Genomic DNA, 14680 nt, shown 5'->3' with positions numbered 1-14680 from the left:
GTTGGTGGTTCTGATGAACCTGAGAGTCTATATGGGATAGTGTCCTTCCTTCGGCTGGCATTGTCCTCATTGCTGTGATTGAAACACAGTCTGGCCATTGTCTCTTTTTTTTTTTTCATTGTCTTGATAAGTCTGGCCATAACAGTTCAAATAGTGCGTTCCACAAGTCCTGTAGACTGTATGCACAATGACGCTTTGAGTCAATTTCGTAGCAACTGTCCCACTTGTTACAACATTATTCACAAAATGCATCATTTTCACTTCAAATCACTTCTTGAAATTCCAAATGTCAGGATAATTTGATGACACAACACTTTTTCCAATCGTTTTTAGCATCAGCTCGTGTTGTTGGAAACAACTTGATCCATTTTTGAAAACATATTAATTATAACCAAACAATATTGCAACCCAAACAAATAACACTTTGTCTAAAAAAGTTTTTTGTTGAAAATTTTTGGTTGAAACGTCTGTATGTTGGAATAATTTCTTATCATACTTCCCCCCTGTTGAGGCACGAGCAGCATCTGCTCGTGTATCACTCTTGTTACTCTTCCAGTCAATGTTTGCACCTTTGTTCTCATTTTCTGTTCATTTTTAGTGGTGCCTTTTTCCCTGGTCTGGGATCAAATTGTCAAGTTGATTTACTGTGTGTGTGTGTGTTTTCATTAACCTATGTCGACCTTGGGGTCATCATGGCTTTGGCTTCAGTCTTGCTGCTATGCCAACGAGACAGCATTCAATTGCAATTGTCATCAGAGAATTTTTTTATTTACAAATACTTACTTAGACGTGCTTTATGCGCAACTTTTCTTTTATCCTTTGTGATTTTTAAAGCACCCGTTCGCCCAAAGTCGACAGAATACACGAACATTTTATCTTGACTGTGAGTTCACATTGTAACCATACAACTCATACAAGATGGGAAACTCCAAATTTTAATTAGCTCACAACCGCCTACGCTCTTCCTGCTTATCCTAACAATTTCTCTTTTACAAGTTATCTGTTTTGTGACCTTGGTTCAAACGCTTTTACTCCTCACCAGTCCAGAATGTGCACCTCATTACTTTCTTATCAGTCTGGAATGTGCACCTGATCTTCATGTCTTACACGCCTGAATCAGTGCAAAACATCATGCTGTTTGTCCTGAACATACAGAATTTAGTATCCCTTGAAACAAAATTTCCATTTGCATTCCCCAAAACAAAAAAATGTTCCTCCAGTCGGGAGAAAAATGTCCTAAAAAAGAATAAAGTGTCCATAAGGTCAAGTCATGGTTTTGGTGTTAATTTTGGAGCGGCATCCACAATTTGTGATGCCTCCTACTGGTGCGGAAAACAGTATGACGCTGGGCTGAAATGCATCGCACCTTATCAGTGTAATGTCCCTGTTACAATTAAGTCGCCGTGCAATGTGGATGTTGTGTGATGGAATGTCATTTTTTGATTCCTTAAAGCAGCAGTGAAAGCTCTTGATCACACTCCAAGTGGCTCTCTGCCACGAAATCCAAACTGTTGTGACCAATATGCAAATGAATTCATTTTGCCTTGGTTCCTGCAGTAACCCAGGCCAATGAAGTCATTTTTTGCAGTCACTGTTTGCCCAAATGGCTTAGAATAATTTGGTAGTGCGTTAAGATGCTTTGTTAATACAATCTTGTAAGTATCTTCCCAAAGTCCAATTGTGTCAGTGTATCACGGCCTAATAAGCAAAACGCATGTTGATGTAGAACTCCTTCTACACACACTTTTATGTTAATTTTTTTTTCTCTTTCCGCCATGTGATCCTCTGTTGTTATCACAATTCGTCCTGAAAAGTTAATGTTTGTCATAAGACTCTCTACTTCCTTCCTTTTTTTTTTCACATTTTCTCTTTTGCGCATATTTTAGAATTTTCTTTCCCATTTTACAAGTTGGCCAATTTAAATTAGGTTGTTTTATTTGAAAAGCCTGTAATTCTCTTTTTCCTTTTTCACCTAATCACAAATTTCTTATCACAAAGTGAACATGTTAATTCTATTTTATTTCCCATTTTTTTTCTCTAATCTTGTAACTCATTTCACTTTGATCAGTTCTACCTTAAAGTGGACAAGTACACATTAATGTTACCTGTAATTTCTAATTTCTTCTCTCATTCAAATGTCACAGTCTTTAATCAATAAACTCTCTCTTCCTCCTCCTCACTTGGGACCTCTTCACAGAGCTGTTTCTCCTACACGTCTCACGATGTCTTTTCTCAAAGGCCTCTCTTCCTAATTTCCAAATTCACTGTAGCTTTTCCACAACCACTCAAACCTACCAATGTCTTGAATCAAAATTTTCAAAATCAAAAAACACCTATGCTTTTGCAAAGATTCCTCATGTTCACTTTCAAAAGCTTCGTCCAATTATTAAAATTTCATAACACCTATTTCTCTCTTTCAAATCATGATTCTAACTAATTCTGCTACTCTAAACAGTTTTCCACTTGCAAATCTGACTATGACACCTTTCTCACTTGCTCTATCATTTAAAATTAATTATTACAAGCAATCCTACATGCACCAGTGTCACATAAAAAGGGTAATTGGTGATCCATTACCAATACGGTTATTTCAGCTCAATCATTTAATCAAAAGCCAATATCTTTTGTAAATTTAGGAGAACCTCTTCATTTAGAAACTCATCTGTTCTTTTGATCAACCTCTCAATCTTATTCAGATGCCTGCTATTCTCATCTTTATTGGAGTCTTTTTCCTTCTCCCCTTATCTTTGCTCATCTTTCTCAACCAGTCTTAGGCATCTGGGTTCAATTTTTTTTCGGAAAAGGCACTTCAGGCTATTTTCTCTCTTTTTCGTTAAGCCTATCTTGTCATAAAAGTTATTTTATTTTATTTTCAAATCGGAATATATGTATTTTCCCCTTTATTGATTTCTTTTTGTAAATTTTTGAATTATTTTCCTCAATAAGATCTCATCACTCCTAAGTAGCCTTTCGCTGGTTACTAATCCTTGATTCCATTTTATCTCTACTTCATCCATTCTTTTAGCATAATTCCAACCACTTTGATCACTCTCTCTGACATTTAGACACACAGACAGCCACTCAGACAGACACACAGACATATACACGGGCCCACAAAACGACACACACAGTTCTCAACACTGAACAACTTCAAACAAGAATAACATGTTAGTAATAACAGCAACACAATCCATCTTTATCTTTTGCCCATAATAAGTCCTTTAATTCAACTAATATCTCTCATAATTATGTGTGTGCAGCCCTATAGGGCCAATCCAGCCTCTGCCACAAATGCACACTGCCACTTATACACGCAACACATTGAGGTGAGCGCTTTTTTGGTTTATCTATCTTTTATTGGGGGTTTTTGTCTTATCGATGCAGTTCTGTCTGATCTAGTTCTCATTCTATGTGGCGTTACCTGATAATGTGGGTGGTGGGGGTAATTCAGGATGCAGGGGGCAGTTGCAACCCCCTCCCTCTTCTTTACCTTCTTCAACAACCTTCTCTGTCATTCTCAAATACTATTCCTGTTTATAACCCTTATTGCATTATACAAGATAAAATACCAAATGGTATTTGTAATCCCCAATCACACCATTCACTCACTTTGCATACAGTTTTTCCGCAAACATCCACAAGCAAAAATGATCATTCCACATCTGATGTTGTGTGTGTGGGTTTTACTTTTTCCTTTTTCTTTTTCTCTTCAGCTTACTTTCTTTCTCTGCAAATTCTTTTCACTTCTGAATTTGCTTTCTTATGCTGGAATTCTAACCCACACGCACACACACCCACGCACGCCCCCACACGCACGCCCCCACACGCACGCTCTTTCTCACTGACTCAAACCCCACCTTTTTTTTCCTTTCTCCACACACACACAGCTGCGCAGCTCCAAGATCACACACACACAGTCAAAATGAGCAGTCTGCTTGCCAAAGAAATTCAAAATAAAAACCACCAAAAATAATGCCTTATTTTTCCCTAAATTTCAATGTGAAATTGTGAGGAGACCTCCTCCAAGTGCGATTATTTTTCTCTTTCTCTCTATTTATCGACACCGAGGAACTTCTAATAGACTCTACCGTGCTGTCGGTTTGAACGAGTTACGACCTAATTTCTTCTTTTTGTAACTCCCTAAACAACACGATCCGGTTTAGACGTACCGCAGGACGTTCTAATAGATACTACCGCGCTATCCGTAATGTTCAGTTGAGATGTTTAACACTGTTTAAACGAGTTACGGCCTAATATTATTTGTAACTCCTTGAATAACGCGATCGGGTTTTTTTTCTTCCTTTCTTCCTTATCAGACGGACCGCAGAACCGCCAATCAATGCTACCATGCTCTCCGTAAGGGAGATCCAGCCTCCCGAGAAGTCCAGCTTCCCTTCAGCGCAATGAGTTATGGCCCAATTATTTTTCTATAACTCCTTAGACGAGCACGATCCAGTTTATTTTCTTTTCGACCGAACTACTGCAAAACGGCCGGCGTGCTTCCTTACTCAGCTTTTTCACTCCCTCACATAAATCACCCCTTACGAATTGTTTTAAAATTTAAAATGGTGGTACAAAATAATTTGAAAAACCATACCTGGCTTCCTCCGGATCCGCCTGGTCCGACAGGGAACCGACATCCGGGCAGACGGCCGCACCGGAGCTCAGAGGCCCGCTTTCAAATGGTGAAGCGCTGACGTCAGATTCGTTGGCCCCCGAAATATCCAGCGACGATCGCCCGTCCGGGTGTGGCTCCCGGGTTTCGGCACCAATAAATGTCAGGTTTAAAAGGGTCCTGACGCCTTCATTAGACTGAATTAAATGCAGAGAACCAGAGGAATAACCAGGGAAGGTTTTGTCTTTTCTCCATCGCGATGGGAGGAGAAGCCAGGAGATGAAGTAGACGTCTTGCCAGTTCACTCTCCCGCACTCTCACTGACTTCTTCGCCCAACCCTTTGGACTTTTATTCAAAGGAAAACGAAACTTATGGAAAGTGAAACTTATACAAGCGTGTGGGTGTGCCAGTTGTGCGCATGTGTGCTGAAGCAATGATGTGCGTGTCTGTGAGTGTGTGTGTAATTATCATTGATACAAATAGTGTATAAAAACATGATTAAAAATACACAAACTATTTACATACTCTCACAGGAATTAGGCGATGGTGATTCACCTGGAAGTGGCTGTTCTGAATTTACACCAACTGACCGGTACAAGATCGAAGGCTCATCCTCGGATATGCTGCCATGGAGATTACGGCCCTGGATGAGGACGCACTCCACTGAAGTCATCTTCCTGCAGCACTTCTTTTGATTGACTCTCACATTATCTCATCTAACATTGTATAGCATCATTTTATGTTTCAAATGTTGCCCAGTTGGCATCCATTGCAGCCTGGAAGGGGGATTCCCCCATCTGTGGTCCCTTCTCTAGGTTTCTCACTTTTCCCCTACTGAGGTTTTTTGAGTTTTTCCTTGCCCTCCTGGGGGTTAAGATCAGTGGATGTCGATTGTGGTTATGTAAAGCCCTTTGAGACTGTCTGTGATTTAGGGCAATACAAATAAAATTGACTTGACTTGTTGCATATGCATTCCCATCACGCTAGTCTTTGGGATTTCCCTCCAAAAGTCCCCCAGAGGGAGAGCAGATGCGTCTCCCCGTTGATACGCCGTCTACTAGTGACCACCTTAAATTACTCTCTTACCCTGGAAGGTCACTGACCTGGCGAGAGAATTGCCACCACCATAAACAATGCTCAGGCCTATTTTCTATCTCTTTTAATCAGAAAGTGAAATGTTAAATGTATGTGAGGGGATATTTGAAGACTTTGAGTTTTGTTCAATGGACCATACATATACGAGCCAGCCAAACACAGCGAGAAAACCAGCGCTGACTCCAGTCGCCATCAAGTTGCCAACTCCTGACATACCAAAACCTTTGAGAGAAACTGAGCCGATTTGCGTTTCTCTTTCTTGTTCTTTTTATAGTTCAACTTCTAGTTCAGATTTTCACCTTTTCACACTGCGGAATGAAGGCCAGTTGAGCAAGTGGAACAAGTGATTTTATTGATGACTGTGGAAGGTACCGATTTCATAAGCAGTTTCTTCTCACACCTTTTCCATTAAGTACGATTAAAAAGACAACTGAAAAGAATAATGTTAACAAATGTTGTTCCAGGCAAAGGCAATTAACTTTATTTACATGTTTGAAGTAAACACACAAAAAAAACTCATCATCACTCAGACACAATGGTTCTTCTGGCAATGATCACATTGGCTTAGTGTCAATAAAAGAGCTTTGCAAAACTAAATTTATCATATTTCATTCAAAATCACATTTACATCTTACCACAAAGAGTCAGTTCCTTCAGTTTTTTGTTGTCTTTTTTTTAAGCTTCAAGGATCGCTGCTTTTCTCACCAGCACAATCGTGTCTCTTAGCACTCCGTTTAGTGGAGAATTTTTTAGCACAAACGCTGCAACTGAATGGCTTGTCTCCACTGTGCGTTCTTGTGTGGCTTCGTAAACTTGACTTTACAGAGAAGCTTTTGCCACAAACTGAGGAGGAAAAAGGTTTTTCTCCAGTGTGTGTTCTTGTGTGCCTTGTTAAAGTTGACTTATACAGGAAGCTTTGGCCACAAACTGAGCAGGTAAAAGGTTTTTCACCACTGTGTGTTCTTGTGTGTTCTGTTAAACTTATCTTATGAGAGAAACTCTTGCCACAAACTGAGCAGGAAAAAGGTTTTTCTCCAGTGTGTGTTCTTGTGTGGATTGTTAAATGTGCCTTTTGAGAGAAGCTTTTGCCACAAACTGAGCAGGAAAAAGGTTTTTCACCACTGTGTGTTCTTCTATGTTTTGTTAAAGTTGACTTATCAAAGAAGCTTCTGCCACAAACTGAGCAGGAAAAAGGTTTTTCTCCAGTGTGTGTTCTTGTGTGCCTTACTAAATAAGACTTTTGAGAAAAGCATTTACTGCAAACTGAGCAAGAAAAAAGTTTTTCTCCACTGTGTGTTCTTGTGTGGTTTGTTAAATGCGACTTTTGAGAGAAACTCTTGCCACAAATTGAGCAGGAAAATGTTTTTTCTCCAGTGTGTGTTTTTGTGTGCCCTTTTAAAGACAACTTTGAAGTTAATGAGTCAGTGTGACATGCCCTTTCACCTTTGGCTTGCCCATCATCATCATCATCTTCATCATCATCATAAGTATCATCATCGTGATGAGCATCTGATAATGTGTCCTCAATATGTACTTGTGATGGTCTCCATTGGTCTTCATCACCTTCTGCTGTCACGTGACTACTTGAGATGCTGCTTGGAGGCTCCGCCCCTCTGTTGTCCTCACTCTCATCTTTGTTTTCATCTTCAGTCTTGATTGGGACACCGTTCACTGGTGACTTGTTGATCTCCTCCTCTTCCTCCTCCTTTTTGATGTGAGTCCAGTCTGGCTCCTCTTTCACAAAACGGAGATCGTTTTGACTGACGTCTGCAGGACACAAAAAGACAAATTTGGTTTGGTCAAGTCAAAGCTCATGCGGTGACTTTGTCTTATATTGTTTCTACTGTGCTACCTTGACTTGTGCCTGCCGCATACGGAGCAATGCGTGCGACCCCAACTTGGACCGGACTATGGGGGCATTTCACAAAATTACGTCCGACGATGTAAACCTCCTTTTAGCAGCACAACAGTGATAAACGAGCATTTAAAAAGGAAGCACGTTGCGGCCGATGCCCGATTTAATTCCTGACATCGTCACAGACGTTTCTGGAAGCTAGCTGAAGTTAGCACACACAGGCTATTGTGTGCGTCTGATGGAACACCTGTTGTGGGACCCTAACATATTAATGGGGGCCACTGGGGCCCATCACAACATAATGTCATTGATAGAATACAAATCCTTCAAGTGAAATATGTTTACAAGTTTTTCATTTTGCATTTCGAGATAGTTTCATCGTGGGTACTTTTTGCTTCCATTATAATCTGAATACCAAAAAGAATTAAAGGGGCCCTGGCATCAGAGTCGCTATTTATTGCATGATTTACGTTTGTTTGTTTTTTTTTTTACCCAAAATGACATTTATCCTGCTAGTACATTCCGACATTCCCCTTTTTCCTTTTTTTAAATAAAATTTCTGTTTCTAAATCAAATTTAAAACAAAATTATGTTTGAAGAGACAAAATCCCTTCACATAAGCATTAAGCAACAACACTTTCACTCTGACTTTCATGTTGACATATTTGAATAATGACTGTTTATATTAAACTTATCCAATACATATTCAAATTAGACTAAGATACACCATAATATTATTAGAGTTCACTGAATTATTTTGTAACTGCAATGACGTATAACAGCCATAGAGTGTAAGTAATGAGTAACAAAGTAACACATCATTGTCATTTGGATAAATTACCAGGAACTTTGAGTTGTGGGGGAGATGCAAACCACCTGGGCCACAGGAACTTTATTACCAGGAACTAAATGTTCCTGGACTTGTTGGTAGAAAAGGGGGTTGTGACGTTCTCCCTTTTTAAGCCCATAGTAAGCCAAAGATGCAGATCCATTCCTTGCAGCATGCGCTTGTTCACTGATGAGATCCGTGCAACCCTGGATGGATGCATTCAATGTATTTTAAATGTTTGGATGGGGTGAAACTACGCACATGTGCACAAAACTGTGCAGATCCACCGGAGGTTCATTGACTCTCACCCGACGAAGCCAGTACAAACTTAATAAATGAATAAGACCATTACGTTCTTGATTTTTTTTTTTTTAAACTTAATATTTTGTGTTTTATCCACTAAAATTGATCAACCGCCATTGATGTTTTCGCCGCAGTGTGCACATTTTTTAGAGTCGGGCAGAATTCCTTCCGTAAGGAATTGCTTGAACAAGATATAAAAAACAGAAAATGTAAAATGTTAAACGAGTTCAAATTTTATACTGGGAAAACATGGAGTTTACCCCCACTATTGGTTATTCTTTGGCATTTATTTTCTGCACTGATTTCATTTGGCATAAACAAATGTTCAGCAAACCGACAAGTAAAAGGCAATATTTAAAAATAAAACGGCAATAACCTTGAACGCATTTCCCCAAACAACTTAATGTTGTGATGCATATTTCTGATGAAAGAAAGTCATTCGAAACAAAGCAAATGAGAGTAAGACGTGTACAAACCTGCTTTGAGTGGCACAACACGAGGCTGGTTGCAACCTTCGCCCAACAGTTGAAGACGTTGCTCGTTCTCTTCTTTTATTCCACAAAGTTCCTCTTTGTACTTGGGTGTCGTTCTTGCACACATTTTCAAATGATAATTCAAAAAAATCCGCACTCGATCTCTGCTTGGCGATGAGTCATGTGCCTCTTTTCGTTAGCGGCTAGCTAGCTAACAAGCTAAGCTAACTACGCCGAAAAGCATCAACGCGCGAAGATGAGGTTATCGGGACACAAAAACTTAATGAATTATGTCGTAGTCCTTTAGAGTAGCACTGGACATGCTTTGAGAAAATTACAGTCAGTTCCACACTAAATCAGAAGAATTTAGCGGTGGGATTTTTTGTTCCGGTGTGGACGGGTCGGTGGATGTGGTCGAGGTCCTTCGGAAGCTGCGCGCTTGCTATGACGTCATGCTTTATTAAGCGCGTATTTTTCAAATATATTTCTTTGCTTCTGTGTTTGTTTTTTTACACCTGGCTGTTCTATTTTAATATATATTTTTTATATAATATTTTATTTCGGTTGATTAAAAAAATGTAACAAAATAACTAAATTCACGCCACATTGGTGAGTCATCTCTTGCGTCACTTCCGCCTATGCCCCGAGAAGCCGCCGCTGCAACAGCAGTGGGACGTTTACGATTCTCTGACCGATGCTGCGGTTCACTCGGGCTGCAAGATTGTATGAATATAATGTCTGCATATACTAGAAGTGCTTCTCAATTATTTCACGCCCTCCCCTACCAAGAAGAAAAAGATTCGCGCCCCCCCACCACCAATTTTTTTTTCTGTCTTTGTATAGTGATGTTAGATTGTCAATAAAATATCCCTTAACTAAGCTAAATTGATAAGAAATATAATTTTGAGAATTATTATAGTGAGGATCTCGAAACTCAGTACTCTGTTGTGCAAATATTGATGAGATGATAAATATTTACTCATACGTTTTTTGTAAAATCTTTATTCACAAAAGCAAACCAAACACATTTATGAATACCAAAATCCATGCGATGGATCTAATTTGAAGTACTTAGCACCTGCCATGTCACTCAGGATTTTTTTCACGCTTGGGAATCTGATAATGTTCTCTTATATGAAACAAATCAGTGCCTACCTTCTGCCAGGGAGTTGTGGGAAGGTCAGCTACCAGTATTGGCTCTTTGACTTGTTTGTGTTGATGTTTTTGGCAAACTTGGCATTTTTGAATCATTTCTTCTATGTCTTTGTTAATGCCCGGCCAGTAGATGGCTTCTCGTGCTCTTCTCTTACATTTCTCCACTCCCAGGTGTCCTTTGTGAAGACGCTGAAGCATGTCCTTGTGCATAGCTTGTGGAACTACAATCCTGTCCGTCCTCAGCAGGAGGCCGTCCGCCATGCACAACTCCGCTCTCATCGGGTAAAACTGAGGGCAGTTCCCTTTTGACCATCCATTGTTCATACATTGTGACACTTGTTAATGTGAGCCTCAGCCTCCTCCGCCGTAACGCAGTCCTTGATGTCACTGTTAGGGTGCGGCGCTCGGGATAACGCATCAGCAAGCACGATGTATTTTCCAGGCGTGTATATTAGCTCAAAATCATAGCGCTGCAATGTCATCATCTTGCGTTGAATTCTGGGCGTCATGTCATTGAGATTTTTATTCCTAGTTTAAATCAGTGGCTTATGATCAGTCTCTGCTATGAACGTGGGCAGTCCATAAACATACGTGTGAAATTTGCCAAATCCAAACACTAAACCCAGTGACTCCTTTTCGATCTGAGCAGAGCGTTTTTCAGTCTCTGACATTGACCTGGATGCATAGGCTACAGGTTGCCATGTGTCTCTCGCCTTTTGCAGCAGTACGGCACCTAGCCCATCTTTCGACGCATCCGTGGAAATTTTGGTTGGTTTTGATGGATCAAAGTAGGAAAGGACTGGCTCAGTTGTTACAGTTCTCTTTAGATCTTGCCATTCTTTGTCATGTTTTGTTGTCCACTCAAAGACTACGTTGTGATGCAGCAGCAAACTTAGGGACTGTCCTTGAAGAGAGGTTTGGAATGAACTTGCCCCGGAAGTTTATCATCCCCATTGCTCGCAGAAGTCCTTTTTTCTCAGTTGGAACTGGCATGTCCAGCATTGCTTGCACTTTGGTTCTGTCTGGCACCACTCCATCTGCTGTGAGCTTGTCTCCCAAGAATGTCAATTCTGTAACTCCAAACAGACATTTCTCTCGTTTTAGTTTAAGTCCATTCATTTGAACTCTTTGTAGCAGTTCCTCAAGTCTTTCATTGTGTTCTTGTTCCGTGTTTCCCCAAACAACCAAATCATCAATGAACACACGGGTTCCTTCCAGACCTTCTATGATTGACTCCATAGCTCTGTGAAAGATCTCAGGCGCAGACTTTATGCCAAATGGCAGTCTCAGAAAACAGAAACGCCCAAATGGTGTGTTGAAGGTGGTGTACCTGCTGCTTTCGGTGTCCAGCTTCAGCTGCCAAAATCCATGCGATGCATCTCATTTGCTAAAGTACTTAGCACCTGCCATGTCACTCAGGATTTCTTCACGCTTGGGAATCTGATAATGTTCTCTTATCATGTTTTCATTCAGATCTTTGGGGTCGAGGCAAACACGTAACTCTGGGGAGTTCCTCTTTTTAACACACGTGATGGAATTTACCCAGTCGGTGGGTTCTTCCACCTTCTCTCTGACTCCAATCTGTGTCATTCTGCTCAGTTCCTTTTTTAATCTTTCTTTGAGAGGGGCTGGAACTCTTCTCGGGGCATGTACTACAGGTTTAGCATCTTCCTTGAGATGTATTTTGTAAGTGTAAGGTAGCGTCCCTTGTCCTTTGAAGACAGAAAAGTATTTGTTCACTATACTCTTACGACCTTCACTCTTCAACACTTTGTTGTTCCTATTGACATCCTTGCTGTTGATTTGGTTGATTCTTTTTATCAATCCAAGATCTTCAGATGTCTTGTCTCCAAAAATTGACTCCAGTCTACTTGGCACAATTGTGAACGTTAATTTGTGTTGTCTTCCCTTTGCTGTCACTTTTAGCCTTCAACATCCCTTTGTTTTTTTTGGCTGATTGTTGTAAGTTTTCAATTTCACGGCCTTGTCTGTGACTCTTTCCGGTTTCTCTTCAAGTGATTTCAAGTCTTTTTCGTTTATTATGTTTGCTTTTGCTCCTGTGTCAATTTTAAAAGTAACGAGTGAACCATTGACAAGCAGTGGTGCAATCCATTTATCTTCTTTTACTGCATTAACAGCTTGCTCTGGGTCTCCTCTAGTTTGTTGTTGCACATCGCTTTCGTCATATGACACGATTTTGATGAAAAAAGTGTCACTTAGGTCATCACTATCATCTGTGTCTTCCTGCACGGTGTGCACTTTCTTCTTGTTGTAGCACATCTTAGCATAGTGATTTTGCTTTTTACACTTAGCACATGTTCTCCCAAATGCAGGACACCGTTTTGGCTCGTGCATTTCTCCACTTTTTACAGCTGAATGGAGCTTGATCATTTTCATTGTTTTTGGTCTTTTTCTTGAATCGCAGTTTACCTTTCCTCGTCACTGCCTTCACGGACTCTGTTTTTTTCATAAGATGGCGCTGCTTGGGAAGTTAGCACGTGCTGCTTTGCTAGCTCGTTAGCTTGGCAAGTCTTTATTGCATTTTCCAATGTTAGGTCCGCCTCCCTCAACAGCCTCTTTCTTAGTTTCTTTTCGTTAGTCCCGAACACAATCTGATCCCTTATCATTGAGTTCTTCAGATCACCAAAGTTAGACTTAGCTTTAATTTTGAGATCAGTGGGGAAATTGTCAAAGGACTCACCGGGCTGTTGGAGTCTTGAACGAAACACGTATCTCTCATAAGTTCCGTTTTTCTTAGCTAGACAGTGTTCATCAAATTTTTGTAGGACCTTTTCAAACTTGTCTTTATCTTCGGGTTCATTGAATACCTCGATGGCCTCGGCTCCGGCATTGGTTCGCAAAAGGGCTATTTTTCTTTCGTCCGTTCTGTTTCCGACTCCCACGGCAGCAAGGGAGAGCTGGAATTGTTGCTTGAAAGCCGTACATAATTTCAACAGGAGGTGCTACTGTCAGACCCAAAGTGTATCCTCAACCTGAGCTTCATTCTGTCTTAACTGGGGCCGGTCTGTCATCACTACCAGCAGGTGTACAACGTGAAACTATTGCAACAATACAGAGTGACCAAGCTTCACCAACAACCTGATCGTTTGCTTACAGCACTGGAGAAGCAAAATGAAATTACATCTTCACTTTTCAAACAACAATCACTTTTGCTGTTACCCAAACGAGATTTGCAAGTTTTTGATGGAGATCCATTACAATACCTAAGTTTCATAAGAGCCTTTGAACACAACATCGAAGAAAGAACTCCTAATCACAAGGACTGTTTGTACTACCTCGAGCAATATACCAGAGGCCAGTCCCTGGATCTGGTCCGAAGCTGTCAACATCTGCCACCTTCTCGTGGATTCATTAAAGCGAAGGCTTTGCTACAAGAACATTTTGGAGATCCGTTTAAAGTAGCTTCTGCATACATGGACAAGGTACTTTCATGGCCTTTGATAAAGGGAGAAAATCTCAAGGCGATGCAGGCCTACAGTTTATTGCTTCGTGAATGCTGTAATTCAACGGGAGATTCTGTAGGTGACCTAAACGTGCCCACCAATATGCAAATTATGGTTAAAAAACTGCCTTACAAGCTTAGAGATAAGTGGAGAAGTGTGGTCTGCCATCTGCAAGAAACGTACCATCGCAGAGCCACATTTCATGACATTGTGGAGTTTGTGGAGAAGCAAGTTAAGATTGCAAGTGATCCTCTCTTTGGAGATATACAAGATTTGCCTGCAACAGGAAAAAGAGTTTAGAGCTGTGACTTTTCGGACTGGTACGAAAGCTAAAGGGAGTAGCTTTGCCACTACAATAGCACCTGTGGAAAAGAAAATGGAGCCTGTAAATAAAATGGAGAAGAACTTACCTGTAAAGGCATGCTTGTTTTGTGGAGCTGGACATTCTTAGGATGTTTGCCTTCTATTGGATAAAAAGACGCAAGTTGAAAAGATGTATTTTTTGAAGGAAAAAGGAATGTGCTTTGGTTGTTTGTGCATTGGGCACAGAAGCAGAGAATGCAAAGGACGTTTGGTGTGTAGAGTATGCAATAAGAAGCACCCTACCTTGTTGCATATTTATTCCCAAACGAAGCAAATAAGTTCAACACTGGCCGATGTTGATTTAGAAAGTGTCAGAGACGGTGCTGTGGTGTCAATTCAATCCACAGTGGCTTGACTGGGATCGGTAAACAGGACTATGTGTTATCAATACTACCCGTCCAGGTGAAATCCAAAAGAGGTAACAAAACTTTGTCTTCTGTTGGGTACAGAGGCGCGCAGAACTGTGTTGAGAGGGCTTTTGTACTAGATCTCCTGTGAGGAATCAATCGGCTCCTTTCTGAAGTTGC

At 40.6% G+C, this 14680-nt stretch overlaps 2 protein-coding genes across 2 annotated transcripts in view; both read left to right on the top strand.

Moving 5' to 3' along the window:
* The window catches only part of LOC148342129 (uncharacterized), a 99071-nt gene that overhangs the window by 9864 nt on the left and 74527 nt on the right, over positions 1 to 14680 (top strand). The window lies entirely within an intron of this gene.
* LOC148342133 (uncharacterized) overlaps positions 1 to 14680 on the top strand; it is a 37330-nt gene that overhangs the window by 3510 nt on the left and 19140 nt on the right. Inside the window, exon 2 of the mRNA XM_088284751.1 lies at positions 14556 to 14571. Coding sequence (XP_088140877.1) covers positions 14556 to 14571 — 16 coding nt within the window. The remainder of the gene's footprint in view (positions 1 to 14555; positions 14572 to 14680) is intronic.

The sequence above is a fragment of the Idiotropiscis lumnitzeri genome, chromosome 2 (assembly GCF_059441095.1).
Source record: "Idiotropiscis lumnitzeri isolate Australia: NSW breed Sydney's pygmy pipehorse chromosome 2, RoL_Ilum_1.0, whole genome shotgun sequence".
NCBI classification, from domain to species: domain Eukaryota; kingdom Metazoa; phylum Chordata; class Actinopteri; order Syngnathiformes; family Syngnathidae; genus Idiotropiscis; species Idiotropiscis lumnitzeri.
Note: the sequence above shows the minus strand (reverse complement) of the source record. Positions and strands in the feature narration are given on the sequence as shown.